General features: G+C 34.5%; 3 protein-coding genes across 5 annotated transcripts; 1 reads left to right on the top strand and 2 right to left on the bottom strand.

The window, feature by feature from the left end:
• Positions 1-723: 723 nt before the first annotated feature.
• LOC107839188 (rop guanine nucleotide exchange factor 2) lies at positions 724-4,315 on the bottom strand. Of its 3 annotated transcripts, none has more exons than XM_047394461.1 (7): positions 4,073-4,315; positions 3,363-3,710; positions 3,145-3,261; positions 2,929-3,083; positions 2,368-2,847; positions 1,903-2,244; positions 724-1,808 (listed from the first exon to the last, which is right to left on the bottom strand). In XM_047394461.1, the coding sequence occupies exons 2-7, from the start codon at positions 3,652-3,654 to the stop codon at positions 1,686-1,688; spliced, it is 1,509 nt and encodes a 502-aa protein (XP_047250417.1). In that variant the 5' UTR covers positions 3,655-3,710; positions 4,073-4,315; the 3' UTR covers positions 724-1,685. The 3 variants fall into 3 exon arrangements, with proteins under 3 accessions (XP_047250417.1, XP_047250419.1, XP_047250418.1); XM_047394463.1 differs by lacking the exon at positions 4,073-4,315 and having other exon boundaries at positions 2,368-2,676; positions 2,773-2,847; positions 3,363-3,897; XM_047394462.1 differs by lacking the exon at positions 4,073-4,315 and having other exon boundaries at positions 2,368-2,676; positions 2,773-3,083; positions 3,363-3,903.
• Positions 4,316-10,866: 6,551 nt separating this feature from the next.
• On the bottom strand, positions 10,867-12,618 carry LOC107839187 (pentatricopeptide repeat-containing protein At2g33680-like). Its single transcript, XM_016682574.2, has one exon. It carries the CDS (start codon positions 12,616-12,618, stop codon positions 10,867-10,869), a length of 1,752 nt encoding a protein of 583 aa, XP_016538060.2.
• Positions 12,619-14,070: 1,452 nt separating this feature from the next.
• On the top strand, positions 14,071-15,402 carry LOC107879738 (gibberellin 20-oxidase-like protein). Its single transcript, XM_016726684.2, has 2 exons — positions 14,071-14,572; positions 14,651-15,402. The coding sequence occupies exons 1-2, from the start codon at positions 14,214-14,216 to the stop codon at positions 15,255-15,257; spliced, it is 966 nt and encodes a 321-aa protein (XP_016582170.2). The 5' UTR covers positions 14,071-14,213; the 3' UTR covers positions 15,258-15,402.
• The last annotated feature ends 788 nt before the right edge of the window (positions 15,403-16,190 follow it).

The following is a 16,190-nucleotide window of genomic DNA, read 5'->3' as shown; positions in this document are numbered from 1 at the left end:
TGTCAGTATTGACAATAAATAAATAAATAAATAACTGAATTGTTACCAAAAAGAAAAAGAAGTAGATGTAATGTCATATATACCAATTAAAAAAGGTTAGCGTTATGTTAACGAAATCTAAGGGGCGGTCTCTATGGAATTTATCTATAACATAAATAATCTTTTTCCATACTTTATTAAATGTAGGATTACATAATTGTTTTAACTTAAAATATAGAGTGTGAAATTTATAGTATATAAGTTTGAGAAAGTAGAAAAAAATTTCACTTGGTATGGAATTGTGATGAGATCCATGTCAATCACTTGTTTGAAGGTCCCACTTATTACAAGAATCCAAAACTAACCCCCTCCCCCCTACCGCCTACCCCCATCTATATACACACACACACCAAAACAGAAGCTCCCACAAAGATTCTCCTATATATGCTGCTGCTCTTGCATAGTTTACTAACACAAGTAATCCTGTCCAATTTTCACTTCCATTTATAGAGTTCCAAATTCTTGAAAATCTTGGTGCAAGTGATTAAAAATCCTCTCTTTTTGAGGCCCCATATCATCAGTTCTTGGTTGAATTGTGGAGATATGGATCATGATGAGGAGAAAAAGGAGAGTGGTGTTGAAGAGAAGAAGGTTTCTGATGTTGAAGCTTTGAAGAAATGTTTGGAGAAAAACAAAGGGGACAATGCTAAATGCAAGTCACTTCTTGAAGCTTTCAAGTCTGAACAAAGATTTAGGAATAGGGGACCATTGAGGATCAGACCTGGTTCTTGGACTGATGTCTGAATAAGTCATATTAATGTTGATGATGGAGTATATACAAAATTCAATCTTTGAACAAAATGGGGTGGGGTTCTTTTCTTTGATATGTTTTGGATAGATTTTTATGCTTACTTAAATTCTGCCTTTTATTAGTTGCTTAGTTGGGATGATCATGATGATGAAAACTAGCCTTTTGGGTTTGTCACTGGAAATTTGATCTTGAATTCTTGATTGGGTGTCCTCTTTTGTTAAATCCTGAGTGGGGAATCAAGAATCTGTTCTTTCTTTAAATTGAAATTTGTCCAGAATCTCTTCTTATGACAGTAGTTTAGTGAATGAAAGTTCTCACTAGGCTAAATCATCAATTAATATGTATGTTTTTTCACTTTTTTCTCATTTACCAAACAGTGTTCCAATTTCTCTGAAAAGGGGATGGCTCCTTTTTTTTTTTTTTTTTTTTCCATTGTATCTATCCAGTAGGTATCCTGTCAGCATTTGTACGAGGGGCTAAGTGGTTCCCGATATCGGATTCTCCAAAAATACACTACTTTTGTAGAATCCGACACACTTACTGACATTTTGAAGAGTCCGAACAACATAGGCTAGGGGCATAATATTCTGGCAAATGCAGATGGAATGGACCCAACATGTCCTCATTGTGAAGGATCTAACAGAACAAAGAATAGAAAACTACAGTATTTGGTTCTTGGATATAAGTTATAAAATATACAAAACCATGAAAAAGAACAAATTTTCCAAGTTTGAGTACTTTTCTCAAATTACACAATCGATAGTTCGAGTTCTCAACTTGGTTCTATCCTATTCAGTAATGATCCTTTGTTACTGGAAGTTTAACTGTAATCTAGAGAAGCTAAAATTAGAATCTCATTTGCAGAAATCAAAAAAGTCTTTGCTTACTGCAGTTCTTATTCTTCTTGTTTTTTCATGGTCTTATCTACAAAAAGAACATCTTCGATCCAAGCAACAACGTTGAATGCCAAACTTTCCAGTACTCTTGAATAGCTCTCCAGAATTGCCTTACCAACATCCTGCAAGAATCATTATTTCATTGTTCAGTTATCTGTTGTTGGATCAGGTAGTATGTAAGTCATGGAATTAAAGAAGATTCATGTGAAACTTTACCCTATTGCAATGAATCTTGCTTGTGTCCAATGTTGTTTGTGAGAGTTCGGGGTACCTTTGCTTCAGACAAAACAACAAACTCTCTGCTCGTTCTGCTAAAACATTATTCTTATCAGTCCGATCATCAGAGACAAGATCTTTTACCATGACCCATGATGATTTCGCTTGAGGCATGCATGATTTACGTCTCCATGTATACATTGAAGCTTCAACTTTGTCAGCGAGCTCTAGTGCTTCATGTTCAGAGCTTATGTTTAGACTGTCTAGGAGATGTTCAGGGGAAAATTTCTCAGCTGAATACATGTGACGATAGATAGAGTCTCCAACACTCGCCTTTCCACTCTGTATCAAAATTACCTCCTCATTAGTACTGCAATTTCCATGTTTGTGTATTATAATTTGAGTATGTTTAGCTTGTTGTTTTCATCTAATCAAAAAGTATACGACACAAAGCATGGAAGGTACCTTAGGGAGTGATGCCATGTATGATTCTGGGATTTCCATTTCAGCAAGGATGCTGCTATTGATGGCCATTGCTGCTTTGTGAATTTGGTTGGCACAATCGCGCTTATGTCTCAAGTGCTTCCTTTCCTTCTCCGAGATGCCACCAGAAGGAACACAAACAACTGGTAACCACCACTTCTCTTCCTTGCGCTGAGGCTGAGGCTGAACCGGAACAATCTTCCTGAACGATCCAGCACGTGTTGAGTTGTTTGACATGCTTCCTTGCTCAGCATACCAGAACTCAGTGGTCTCAAAACTATCCAAGATTTCCTGTAAAAATCTCAATTTTAGCTTCACCCTGGCTAAAGCAGTATCTGCATTTGAATGGAAAATTTTGGTTGTGGGATATAATAGTTGTGGTCTTACTAGGAGCATGGCATCGAGTTTTCTCAGCGCAGGAAGGTTGATATGAATATCTGACCGCGGCCTGCTTGTCAACGCCTGAAAGTATTGACATGTGTTAGCACTCTTCGATAAGCAAAACCGAATAGAGAGAATTCTTCTGCTAAAAAGATTTTTCACCTCAACAGTGGTTCCATCTTGTAGTGTCTGTGATGTACTAACAAATTCTACAATGTAATCACATACAGATAACAGACAATTCATCTCTCTCTTCCACATTAATTTCTTGTCAGGATGTAAAGGCTCCAATCTTTGGTGTTGACCAAACACAGATGCTGAAGAAAAAACACCAATCCGTAAAACAAAAAATTCACTTGATGCATTTGAAAAACTTACCATAAAGATTTGTTATAGAGTTTGAGATTGTCACTGCTGTTGCCACCCCTTTGCCCCCTCCTGACATGTCCTCTCCCAATAACAGCTTTGAAAATCTCTCCTTCATCAATTCAAGCTCTACCATTTTTCCCACACCAAAGTCAGCAAATTCATAAGAAACTTACCAAAAAAAAATGAAACTTGTAATCCATTTTACTGCCAAATGGTTTTAAACTAACCTAAATCTACAGTCTCAGGATCATCTGCAATTGTCTTGTGCTGCCTCATTCCTAGTCTCGAAAGCACTGCACGAGTCGGAGACTTCATTCCCCGCGAACTCATAGGAGAACCTGTCTCAGACCAACTGGTTTCATCTGTATGCTCAGAAAAGGCTGAGGTCTCTGAGCTCGTTCTGCAATAGGCGAATGAATTGCCACTCAACGTAGGCGATTGATCATCAACAGAAGAAGGTGATGCCTGATATCCATAGCCCACATCATAACTTTCATCAGGACTTGAAACATTTTCCATCTTCACCCTCCCAATCAGTAAATTCCGCGATCAAATCTGCATAACAATCAACAAAACTGCCACAAAGTTCAAGAAAATAGTCACAAAGGTGTTTCAAGATTTGTAAGCAAAAGTTCAAGAAAACTGATGTCTTCTTCTCTTTCAAATACAAGAACTTTTTAACTACCCGGGAACTAAACTGAAATAAAAACTACAGCTAAAAGTAAAAGTAAAATATTTTATACTCTTTTGAGACAAAAGCAAAAGAAAAACAGCATGTGTCATTGTTAACAGCAACTTTATACAATTCTCTGAATATGCAGGCAAAGTTTATACACAAAAAAGCAATCTTGAACATGAAGATTATTAGTAAACAAATAAACTGAAATTTTGAACATTTAAAACCAAAGGTAAACTATTCATTTTTTTTTTATGTTACCTCACAGATTTTTTGAATTTGAACAGTAGAAATGCAAAGCTAATAGTAATACTTAAAGAAAGTTTGAAACTGTTCCCTCCTTAATTTTTTTTTCTTTTTTCTCCAACCCCTTTTCTTCCAAAAAGAAATCTTGATTTATTTCAACAACAAAAACCAAATCTTGACCGTTTGATCAAAATGTAAATCAAACAAAGAACACCCTTTTGCTTAAACTGGCTAATAAAGTTGTGGGGTTTTCTTGAAAATGTACAATGAGGCATGCATTACATGGTAGTGAGATTATATTAATACATAGTTTATACCAACGACAATAGCAATATTCCCCGTATATTTTCACAAAGTATCATAATTGGGTTTATGAAAAGACATAACATAAGAATAAGAAATAATAGATAATAAAAAAATAATATATACTAACAGAAAGAAGACTTACCACAAAATAATATTATAATCGATCTTCCCGAAATAATAAATATCACCAATGTATAGTTAATTTATACCATTTAATTAAGAGTTTATATGGCTATATTAATTTATAATTGCATGATAAATATATTAATGCTGTACACACGAATGAGCTGGTCAATTGGATGCTTCCTGGAACTCAAAGGCTGTATTTGCTATAAGGTCAATAAGAAATTAAAATTAGATTTGGTGGGAATTAAAATAGAATAAATAAAAAAGAAACTAAAGATTTGTCTTTACTTCAAGTTGTATTACAATTTGATAATCAAATTCTTAATCAGAAAAAAGAAAAATGGTATTTTTATTGAATTGAAGAAATTTGAATAAGTGGGGCGGTTTTTAATAAATTTTCCAAAAGTTTGGATTAGCTTAAAAATTAGAGATATGCTGTCATTTAGTTGATTATTATTTAGTTAATTAGATGTAATATTGTTATTAGTTTGTCAAATTAATTTTATAAAGGTTAGATTAGCTTTAATATAAGAGATATACTGGCATTTAGTTGATTATTATTTAGTTTATTAGATGTAATATTCTTAGTAGTAGTTTTAAATTAATTTTATTAAGTTTGGATTAGCTTTGAAATTAGTGATATACTGGCATTTAGTTGATTATTATTTATTTAATTAAATGCAATATTGTTATTAGTTTTTAAATAAATTTTACAAAGTTTGAATTAGCTTTAAAATAAGAGATATTCTGGCATTAGTTGATCAATAAGTAGATTGATTAGATATAATAGTGTTTTAGCCAATTAGAATAATCAAAGATAACACAACATAACCTCGATTTTTTTTCCAATATAATTTTTTTTCTTCATTTTTTACCATTAATTTCATATGAAATTTGTATTTCTAAACTCTTCACGATATGAGTTAAAAGAATTATTATGACGCATTTAGGGTAACTAGATCTTTTTCCACTAATTTTATATTGAAGTTGTGATTTTATTCAATGAAAGGTCGGATTATGTACAAATTTAATTCAAAAGGACAGGAAAAAAAAACAAAAAAAATAATAATAATGACAATAGAAAAAAGAAGATTAAACAAGTATGAATCCCCCAAGACAAATTGTCAGTTTCATATAATAGGGTAGTTAATATTGTCGGGGAGTTAAGCAATGAGGCATGTGAATATAATTTAATAAAACCATATAGTATAAAATTATGGAGGAATTGAAGAAGAGAGTATAAAATTATTAGCAGTAGCAGGGGGATGAATCATTCTATAATAAAGAAGTTATAAGTTAGTGGAAGACGTGCTTGCAACTCTTAATATTTTCTTGATTTCATGTGGCGTATAGGGCGTATCTAGTATAGTTACGGAGTTAGAATTTGTTGGGTTAAAGTTAAAAGTGTGAATGGTAAATGGAGGGTGTTAGTGGAGGGAAATTGAAAACACGCCTAAAAGAAAGGTATTGTGACTCCACATAGTAAGTGAGGCAAGAATCAAAAGATACCCTGTGCTGTCGTTGTCGCTTGCTCGGCTTCGAATTTGGATTTTGAAAATGATCGATTGATGAGATTAATTTTTTAGACAAAATTTATTTGAAACATATGGAGAAAATCCATCCGAAAAAACAAAGAAAAACGCAATGTTGGAGTTTTTGATCCTCCATTAATTAACGTACATGCTTTTGCATGCAGAAGGATACACCTTTCTGGTGAACCATTGCCATCTTTCGGAAGGGGCACCTAATGACTATATAAACCTTCATTTATTTTCCCACAGATTTAGACCCGAAAATTTTCTGCGTTTACATATACTTCTTATCTTCAAAATACTCCGTGTGATCGTCTAATCGTTGAGTGAGTTTGAAGAGAATCCGATTGTTTGAGGTACCACTACAGTCAGATTGTTAGGCCATTGTATCCTGGGAGAAAAATTCCACAACCTCGAGTACTTGAGGGAAATTATTTCCTTAAGGACACTCTGTGAATCCGGAGGACTTGGTCTTTTCTGTTTTATCGAAATTTTTGAAATTGGTCATTTTGATCTTGTGTTAAAGGTGTTGCATAACTTCATAATTGTTCTTGTTTCATACTTGAACTTGTGTTGAAGTTGTTGTTGTCAAAATACAGATTTTGTGCATAATAAAAAACGCAATAGCTTTTGTTTCTCCATTAACGCGTGCATGCTTCTGCATGCTGAAAGTTGCTCCGAAGAGAGACAACTCTTCGAGTAAAACACACATTGTTTCGAAAAAAAGAATAACTGTTCGGATGGTTATGACTGTTCAAAAAAAGACACAATCTTTTAAATGGACAGACATGATTGTTCCAAAAGATATACCTTTCCGAATGAACCATTGACTCCTTTCCAAAGAGGCACTTCATGGCTTATAAACCTTCATTTTCCCGCAAGTTTGGTACAAAATTTCTCCACTTGAAAAACATTTCTCTTGCTTCTAAAAAAACTTCGTGTGAGTTGGAAAAAAATCAGAATTTCAAGAATTGTTAATTAGTGTTCATTTTCAATGTGCTTGACATTGACAATTGTTAATTAGTCCAAGAATCGACTGAAGAAGTTAATGTGTGAATTTCAAGAAATAAGAAATCTACTGGAATAATTAATGAAATCTGAGAATGAAAAGAATATGGATTCAATGGAATCAAAAAATGGACAAAATTTGAATATGGTTGTTGGGGAAGCTAATGATCAAAATAGTGAAATGGAAGAACTGTGGAATCTTTGAAAAAATTTCGTATTTTAGTTCTGGAATTGGATGCTAACATTTAACATTTTCAGTGGGCAGTGACCAGCAAAATATTAAGTATAAAGGAAAATGTTAACACCGTCAATGAAGATGGGTGTACAAAGCTCAGCAGTAGTATCACTTCCGGCTTCGAAATCGAGAGGGCGTCATGCGAAAGCTATTAGTTGCAAATTATGAAACGATAAATAAGATGACAAGGAAAACAATACTAAAAACATTACGTTATTATATATTTTGGCCAATCGGCCTACATATTATAAAATCTAATATAAAAAATATTAAACCTATTGGGAGAAATCCCCCTAAACAAAGACTTTTTAAAGACTACATTGTAGATGCTATTGTGTTATGATACGAGAAGAGGGGTCTCCAAAACCTTTCCTCCAAAAAAAGAGGTTTGCCAAATATAAAAAAGTTTTATATTAGTAAAAGTATTCATGATTACTTTTATTTTCCTAGAAGTAAAACTTAAATATAGAAATGGAACAATAGTTGTACGCGACGTGTGAGTTTTGGTTGAACGTTGGTGCAATCAGTACTTCACTGGTCTTTCGCCTTTTTGGCAAATAGGTATTTTGTGCTAATGTGCTTTTAAAGTGATATCTACTTTAGTATGCGTATTCATTTTTGTTGGTACGATTACATTCATAGTCTATATAAAAATATTTAAAAAAAATACATTCATGTCAAAATATCGCAATCAATTAAAACTTGAGAGTAATATTTTCAAAAGAGTTTGTCGTAACTCAATTAATTCACCTCCATAACAAAAAAAATTCAGTTTGTTGTGATTTTGAATTTAAAGATCCTGCATTTTCGAGTCATTTATCACATGAAGAATTTTCCCAGGTCTTAAACAAATACTTATGATAGTACTGTTAAGAACGTAAGGATATATGATTTGTAAATATGTTACAACTACATATCAAAAATTAATAGCTAATCATGTATCATGAAGAAAAGGTTCAAAAAAATCTATGGAGAAGTTAAGTTTTACCTGAAATTCATAAATATTAGAATATTTTCATCCAAATTTTTCCGAATAAGAAGTGTATCGTAATTTTTCATATGAACCAATTTAATTCCAAAAAATGATATAACAAATAGATTTATATAAATTTAATAAAATTTTGTAATATCTGATCTGAACAAATATTATTATTTGATTCTACTAGGGGTGAACAAATATTATTATTTGGAAGTTGGAGCTAGAAGCGGGAAATTATGGGACAAGATAGTCATTTTAGTCTTTGCAAATAAGACAAGGACATTTTAGAAAAATGAATTTGCACAATTGATTAGAAGCTCCACTTAATAGTTAAAAGTTATTGACTAGTGTTTAGGTGTGTTTTTGCTAAAATTATTCCTATCAATGATAACATGAGACATTAAAGTGTATATAAATTGTAGTTTCTGGAACGAGCATGGGCTTTTCTATCAAACAAAGTTTGTCATGGATAGACTTCAAAGCAGAAGAGGAAAAACGTCTTCTCTTTTCATCCTAACTGTTTCGTGTTGCAGATGTGTCACAGACTACGCTGAAAGCATGCATGATAACATACTCACCCTTTGTTCAACATAAGGTCGTTCAGCTGCTTGAATTGCAGAACCGGATCAATTGACATATTTTTCAAAGCAATTCCGGTTTCTCTGTAACCAGATAGTCTGTAATAATACAAACTGATAAAAGTTCTCCACATCTGTTTACGTTATGTTTCCACATGTTGAACGTAACAGCAACTCACATTCTGGCATCAGCCAATGCACCCCACAAATATTCAATAAAAAGATCGCAGACTTGTTTTGTAGATCTGCAATGTAGAAACAGGTGGTCAGTGGTTTCTTGCGCGTAAACAAGCATTCATAGCTGCCATCCATCCAAAGCAAGCCACCTTTGTTGGAGCTTTGGTCTTCCATAACATCTTCCAAGGCCAAGTTAAGTCCCAATGGACGTGCTTTCTTTTGTAAATAAGTATAGCTCTTCTTGACTGGAAAACACCCATATTTTCTGCTGCCCAAGACTGGTAATCTGCCTTGTTAATATCAAGAGTGTTGGGTTCTATATGTGTGTTGAATGGAAAATAGAGAAATCAAGTGGAAGAGGAAAATTGAGTTTACACCAAAAATGGAAAGTGTACTCAAAATTGATAAGTTTACTCTTTCTCCCACAGTGGTGGAAGAAGAGAGCTTTAAAGTGTTTATATTGTGAAACACACTTTCACATGAATAAGTGAGGCAAGGAATAAGAGATCCTTGCGCCGTCGTCGTCGTCGCTCGGTCAGTTTTGATTTGGATTTGGAAAATGATTGATTGATGAGATCTATCTTTTTGAGTTTTAATACGCCATCTTATGTGCAGAAACGCAGGAACAGTTGCACTGGTTCAAGTGAACTGCTGCTGCACTGCTTCACGAACTATTGCACTGTTTCAGCTGAACGCTTCCTGAACTGATGTATCAGTTTCGAACGGATGCTACAGTAGGTTGCATTGTTTTGGATTGTCGCTTCAGAAAGTTGATCATGAATCTTCAGAAAGGTCACAACCTTTGAAGTGAACCATTGCCTCTTTTTAGAAGAGGCATGCTATGGCTATAAATAACCTGCTTTCTTCCACAGGTTTAACATGAAATTTTCAGATTACAAAATCATTCTTCTTGTCTTAAAAATACTCTAAGTGTGATAATTCAAACCGTGAGTGTGTTCGAAGAATCTGCCTATTTGAGGTACCGTCGGATTGTTGGCCATTTTATCCTGGGAGGAAGATTCCATAACCTCGGGTACAGTGAGGGGGAAGATTCCATAACCTCGGGTACAGTGAGGGGAATTATTCCTTAAGGAAAGTCCGTGAATTCGGACGACTTGACCTTATTCATTTCTACTTCATCTATTATTTCTGAAAAATACACCTCTTGGAAAGATCATTTTGATCTTGTGTTGAAGGTATTGATATACTTCATTGTGTTCTTGTTTATAAACTTGAACTACATGAAGTTGTTGTTCTGCTATAAAGATTCTGCATACCCGAATATATTGTGGAAAATAACAAAGAGTAAAAGGTTCAAACATCATCCACTTTCCCATCAATTAAATTCCTCCTACGCTGTAGGCTATAGCTGCCGTTCAGAGTTAATGACGCATTCAGCCACGTAACATATTGGCTTATATTATATAGTAACACTTAAGTAGGATACTATCAATTTCACACGTCTTTCTTTCTATTTGGACATTATTATCTCGTCACATACTCAGTGAAGAGCAAGGAATTTCAAGTCTCTAAAAGTATTAACTCACTTCAGCACAAAAGGATGAATTGTTTAGATTGTTGTTGTACAGCTCCTCAAATTTTTTGGTTGAAACAAGGGTCAAGAAACAAATTGGCAAACAAGAGGATGCTTTGAAGAACAAATCCAGCTCCACATATTTATGACAGCATCCGTCTATTTCTAGTACCTTTCTAAACATTGGTTTCAATTAAGCTATAACCAATACATTGGTTTCAATTAAGCTATAACCAATCTCTTTCTTCAAATTCTTCTCATCCATAAGTTGCCTCAACTGCTCGACGTCTTTCTATCTGCCATGCTCTGCATAGAAGTTAGATAGAATCTCAAACTAGCTGTTTTTTTCTAGTTCTAAAGCAATAAGCTGTTTGGAAACAATGTCAGAGATTTCAACTGATACACGAGTCTTTCTGCAACCAGCAAGCAGAGTTCCCCATATTCTCTTATCAGCCTCAATAGGCATGTTATTGACGAATTCAAAAGCTTCTTCTATATTGCCTTGACGACTAAGCATATCAACCATGCATGCATAATGTGCAAGTTTTGGAGTAACGCCATATCTCTCTTTCATAGCATGAAACCAGTTCCACCCCTCATATTCAAGACCGCAATGACTGCATGTAGATAAAACAGAAACGAACACAACATCATTTGGTTTAATACCGGAGTTTAACATGTTTAAGAAACACTGAAGAGCCTCATTTCCATGCCCATTAATGCCATAACCATTGATCATTGAGCTCCAACAGATAAGATCTCTATTAGGACATTCACTGAAAATTGCCTCTCCTTGGCTTATGCGTCCAAATCTGCAATACATGTCAATAAGTGAGGATATCAAAAACGCATTGGATGTGTTTCCTGATTTTATCACTTGCCCGTGTATCCCTTCTCCAATATCTTCAGCAGCCATCGAAGAACAAGCCTGTATTAAACTAACATAGATGATCTCATTAGGCTTCTCATTTGCTGATTGCATCAGTCGATATATATCAAGCGCATTACTAGGACACTCATTTTGGGCATATGCTGCAATCATGGTACTCCAGGCAATAAGATCTTTTGGTTTCAGGCAATCAAACAGACTCCTAGCCGACTCAATATCACCAAAACCACCAAACATGTGAACAAGAGCAGTCACTACCGAAACAGAGCCCAGATATCCCTGCTTGAGCACAAAGCTGAGAAAAAACTCTCCAATTTTAATCTCATTCAGTTGCGACAATGCCCCAATCACTTCACGAATAACACCCTCATCCGGTTCAAAGCAACAATACCTCATCTCAGAGAACAACCTCAGAGCTTCACTAAAATGATCATTTTCTACACATCCATGAATCATAGTCCTCCATGAAACAAGATCCTTCTTCTCTATTCCACGAAAAACAGTAACGGAAGTTTTCAAACTCCCACATTTAGCATACATATCCACAAGAGAATTTTGAATATTAACATGAGATATAAACAAAATTTTTATCGTATACGCATGAATTTCTTTTCCAACTCTTAGAGCACCAAGATTAGCACAAGCAGGGACAATCCCCACAAAGCTAACATAATTTGGTTCCACACCACAAAATAGCATTCTCCTGAAAAGCTCAATAGCCTCGACGTACTCTCCACTCTTGACACAAGTGGACGCCATCGCGCTCCACAAAATTACATCTTTGTCCTTTGTGTCATTAAACAATTGCCATGCACTATCCATATCCCAAACAGAGTAAACACCAACAAGAGCCGTTACAACGGGCAGTTCAAGTTCAAATCCCATTTTGATAGTAAACCCGTGAATTCCTCTCACCATAGACTGCCATTTTTCGGCAGCTCTTATAACGCTTAAAACTGTAACGTAATTCGGCTTTTGCTCATTTTTTAGCATTGTTTTGAACAAGTTGATGGCTTCTATGGATTGGTTTTCCCTCACCAAACTGGATATCCATGATCTCACATTTTGCTTCTCAGCAAACTTAGTTGGGTCCACGAAAAAACAGCTTTCCCGTAAAGTTGATGAGATTCTTGACGAGTAACGTCTCTTTGACATTTTACCAAACACTTTATATGCATTTTCAGCAATTGAATTCATTTACCATTCACATACGTAACGGATTAGTATAAATAGTGGGAAAAAATAATTCCATTCTAATTAATACCTCATGCCCAAATATGAATAAAATTAATCTCAAATTTTATTTTGAAATTATTTTCTACCAACAAACCCTGAGTGGCAATTTATCCCTTAATTAGTACTGAGGGATTATTTGATACACAGACTAAATTATAATTCTGACCATTTGGATTAATTTATTTCATATGGCAGGTGATATAAAAATAATTCTATTTTGGATGAAATAACGTAGAATATTTCAAAATTAAGTTTGATATTAAATTTATATTATATTTAATTGATATAATATATTAGTGCCGAATAAATTTATACAACCAATCAAACATATTGTCACCAAATAAATTTAATATTAAACCTAATCATATGATATCCACCTTATTTAAGGCGGATATTGGCTGTATTAGAATATTTTATGTTTAAATCCTATATCAACCTTGAAGTATATCCTTTGATTTCTGATTAACCTGGGACTCTCTCTAATTATGAGTTTCATGGATTTTAGTCAAGATACTGGAAACTTTATTGGGTGCCTTTTGAGGGACCAAATATGTCTGCCACAATACCTAACATTGCTTATCTGAGAAAGAAAAAGAGTTGGCCAAGAATTGAATATTTATTTGGTCCCTACAAGAAAGGATGTATACTTTCAAGAACCAATTTGGTTTTCTTCTGCTTAAATTCTACATTTTCTATGAGTCAATTAAGTGGATTACAGAGGTTCTTCTGTAATTGAACCAGATACCATGAATGTGATGATTGTTTGTTTATATGGAATAGTTGCTTAAGCATATAGAAGATTTCACTTTGTATTCAAGTTTGACTACTAAGAGCATGAAAGGAAAGGAGAAAAGGGGATTAAAAAAACCAAGAACTTGCTTCTTTAGAACTACCATCTCTAAAATAATCAGAAAGTACTATTGCTCATCTAACTTTTGTAACTAGAGCTACCTAACAAAGGGAATTAAATAAGAGGAAACATATTTAATGGTGAAGCTTAGTGTATAGGTGAGGTTTGTTCCTATGCATCTGCGTCAATCGCTATTCGCTAATGTAAGAAAACTAGGTGTCTGAGACTCTGTATCCTTGAACTATTGAACCAACAACTAATCATTTTTAATTTTTTTTTGTTGATAAGTTGAACTGTGGATTTACCATGAATTCAAACACGACTTGCTTGTTGCGGCAACAAGCACCAGAACCTTAAATTAAACTTTAAAAGCTATCAACACTTGAATTGACTTTCAAAAATATGCAAAGTCATCCATCAAGCACAGGAACATCTATTATATTGCCCAAGTATCATTGCCAATCAGTTGTGAACATACTTTTTAATTGAGGCTGAAAAAGACTGCCACAGTTGTCACGTCCCCTCGCATAATATATTCCACCAAATGGAAGTTAAAAAAAGTTGAAATATGTGTGCTGCATGCATGTATATATGTATGAGATAAATAATTTAACTACTAGAAAAAAAAAAAAAAAACACTTTTCTGAAATCATGTCCATTTAAAGGTTTGATTAACCAAGCAACATATTTGTCATCTTCTAAAAAAATGATTCCTGAATCCCAATCACCATTGCAACTTCCTGTTTTGGACATTTCTCAACCATCAAACTCATCTGCTCTATCCTCTCTTGCTGCTGCCTGCAAAGAATGGGGCTTCTTTCATGTTACCAATCACGGAATCTCCAATGATCTTTACAGGAAAATTAATCGCCTCTCCAAACACCTCTTCAACCTCCCTTCTGAGACCAAACTAAAAGCAGGTCCTTACTCATCTTTGAAAACTTATACTCCTCAGTTCATTGCATCTCCATTCTTTGAAAGCCTTAAAGTATCTGGACCAGACTTCTCTGACTCTGCTAAGGGTTCTGCAGACGCCCTTGCTGGCGAAGGGAATATAGAATTCAGGTAATAACATTTGGATTCTCCTTTCTCTAATATCTCTATGGTTGACATATTTCTCTGATAAGTGGTATTCTTTCTTAGTGAGATACTGCAAGAATATGGAGGCAGAATGACAGAGTTAGCAAAAGTCATCCAGAAAACTGTCTTGATGAGCTTGGGAGAAGAACTTGGGGTGAAGTATTATGTCTCAGAATTTGGTAATTGCCATGGATACTTGAGGATAAATAACTACTCGCCCCCGGATAGTTTAGAGCAGGAAGTTGAAGGTCTTGGTATGCACACGGACATGAGCTGCATAACAATTGTCTATCAAGATGAATTAGGTGGCCTCCAAGTAAGATCAAAGGATGGACAGTGGGTGGATATTTTGCCATGTGAAGGAACTCTTGTGGTAAATATTGGTGACATGCTGCAAGCTTGGAGCAATGATAAGCTAAGATCCTCTGAGCACCGTGTTGTTCTGAAGAAACCGGTGAATCGCTTTTCTTTAGTTTTCTTTTGGTGCTTTGAGGATGAGAAGGTGATCTTGGCACCTGATGAAGTAGTTGGTGAAGAAAATTCAAGAATCTACAAGCCATTTGTTTGCTCTGACTATTTAAAGTTTAGAATGAATAATGAGAAAGGTAAATTTGAGAAAGTTGGTTTTACAGTTAAAGACTTTGTTGGGATTGGATCCAAGTTAAAGTAGAAGCATGGCTATCATTCTTTGAGTAGTTAGTTGATAAGCTTGTACATCTCCTCATGTTCCATCATTGCAACATAGGTAGGTATCTAGGAGTTCTGTTTGTGTTTGTTTTTGTTTATATATAATGTTATGTCTTGTTATTGGATGATATTGTATGCAAGTTACTTGTAAGTGCATTCAGTGAATGATAACATGTATCCAGAAAGGCTTTGACTTGACATAGCTAATAACTGAAAGCACGTATAGTTGGAAGTTGGAAGTCCAACTTCCAACTCATACTTCTGGCTAAATTCTATGTTTGCCCACTAGACATGTTTGGTTTCTTAATCATCTACATTTGAAAAGGGCATGTTCTAGAAGCAGAATAAATGGTCAGTTAATTTCCTTGTTTTTTTCTGAAATCTAAATAATTGTCCCTGAAGAGAGATGGTCAAACCATATTCTCATGGTTATCCAGGATTCAAAGTTGAAAGGTTCTTAGCACCGGACTCATTGTACTTTTGAAATTATGGCTTCAGGGTTTATATTTGTTGAGATTTTAGTGGTTTTCTTAAAATGTATAGGTACATTTATTTGTATTTGTTCCGAGGTAGAGGTAAGGTCCACGTACACTCTACCCTCCCAGACCCCAAAGAATACACTGGGTATATTATTATTTAGGAAAATATTGGATTCAGTTGGACTCATTAAATATAGGCTCCACCTACCTCTGGCCGCCTGAAAGAGCTCATGGAGATCCAGAAAAAGTAAGCAAATCCTACCTAAAGGTATTCTTTTTGCTGATAGGATATAAAGAATGAATTAATCACCTTTCAAAAGATTACAGGACCAAATGCTGGTTATCATTCTATCATTTGGAACTTTGTCCTCTAGTGGTAAGTTTACACTTTCTATCAAGATGTAATTGCATTACTATTAATAAAATGAAGCCATAAA

This window comes from Capsicum annuum, chromosome 8 (assembly GCF_002878395.1).
Source record: "Capsicum annuum cultivar UCD-10X-F1 chromosome 8, UCD10Xv1.1, whole genome shotgun sequence".
Lineage (NCBI taxonomy): Eukaryota > Viridiplantae > Streptophyta > Magnoliopsida > Solanales > Solanaceae > Capsicum > Capsicum annuum.
This window is presented reverse-complemented; position numbering and strand designations above follow the sequence as displayed.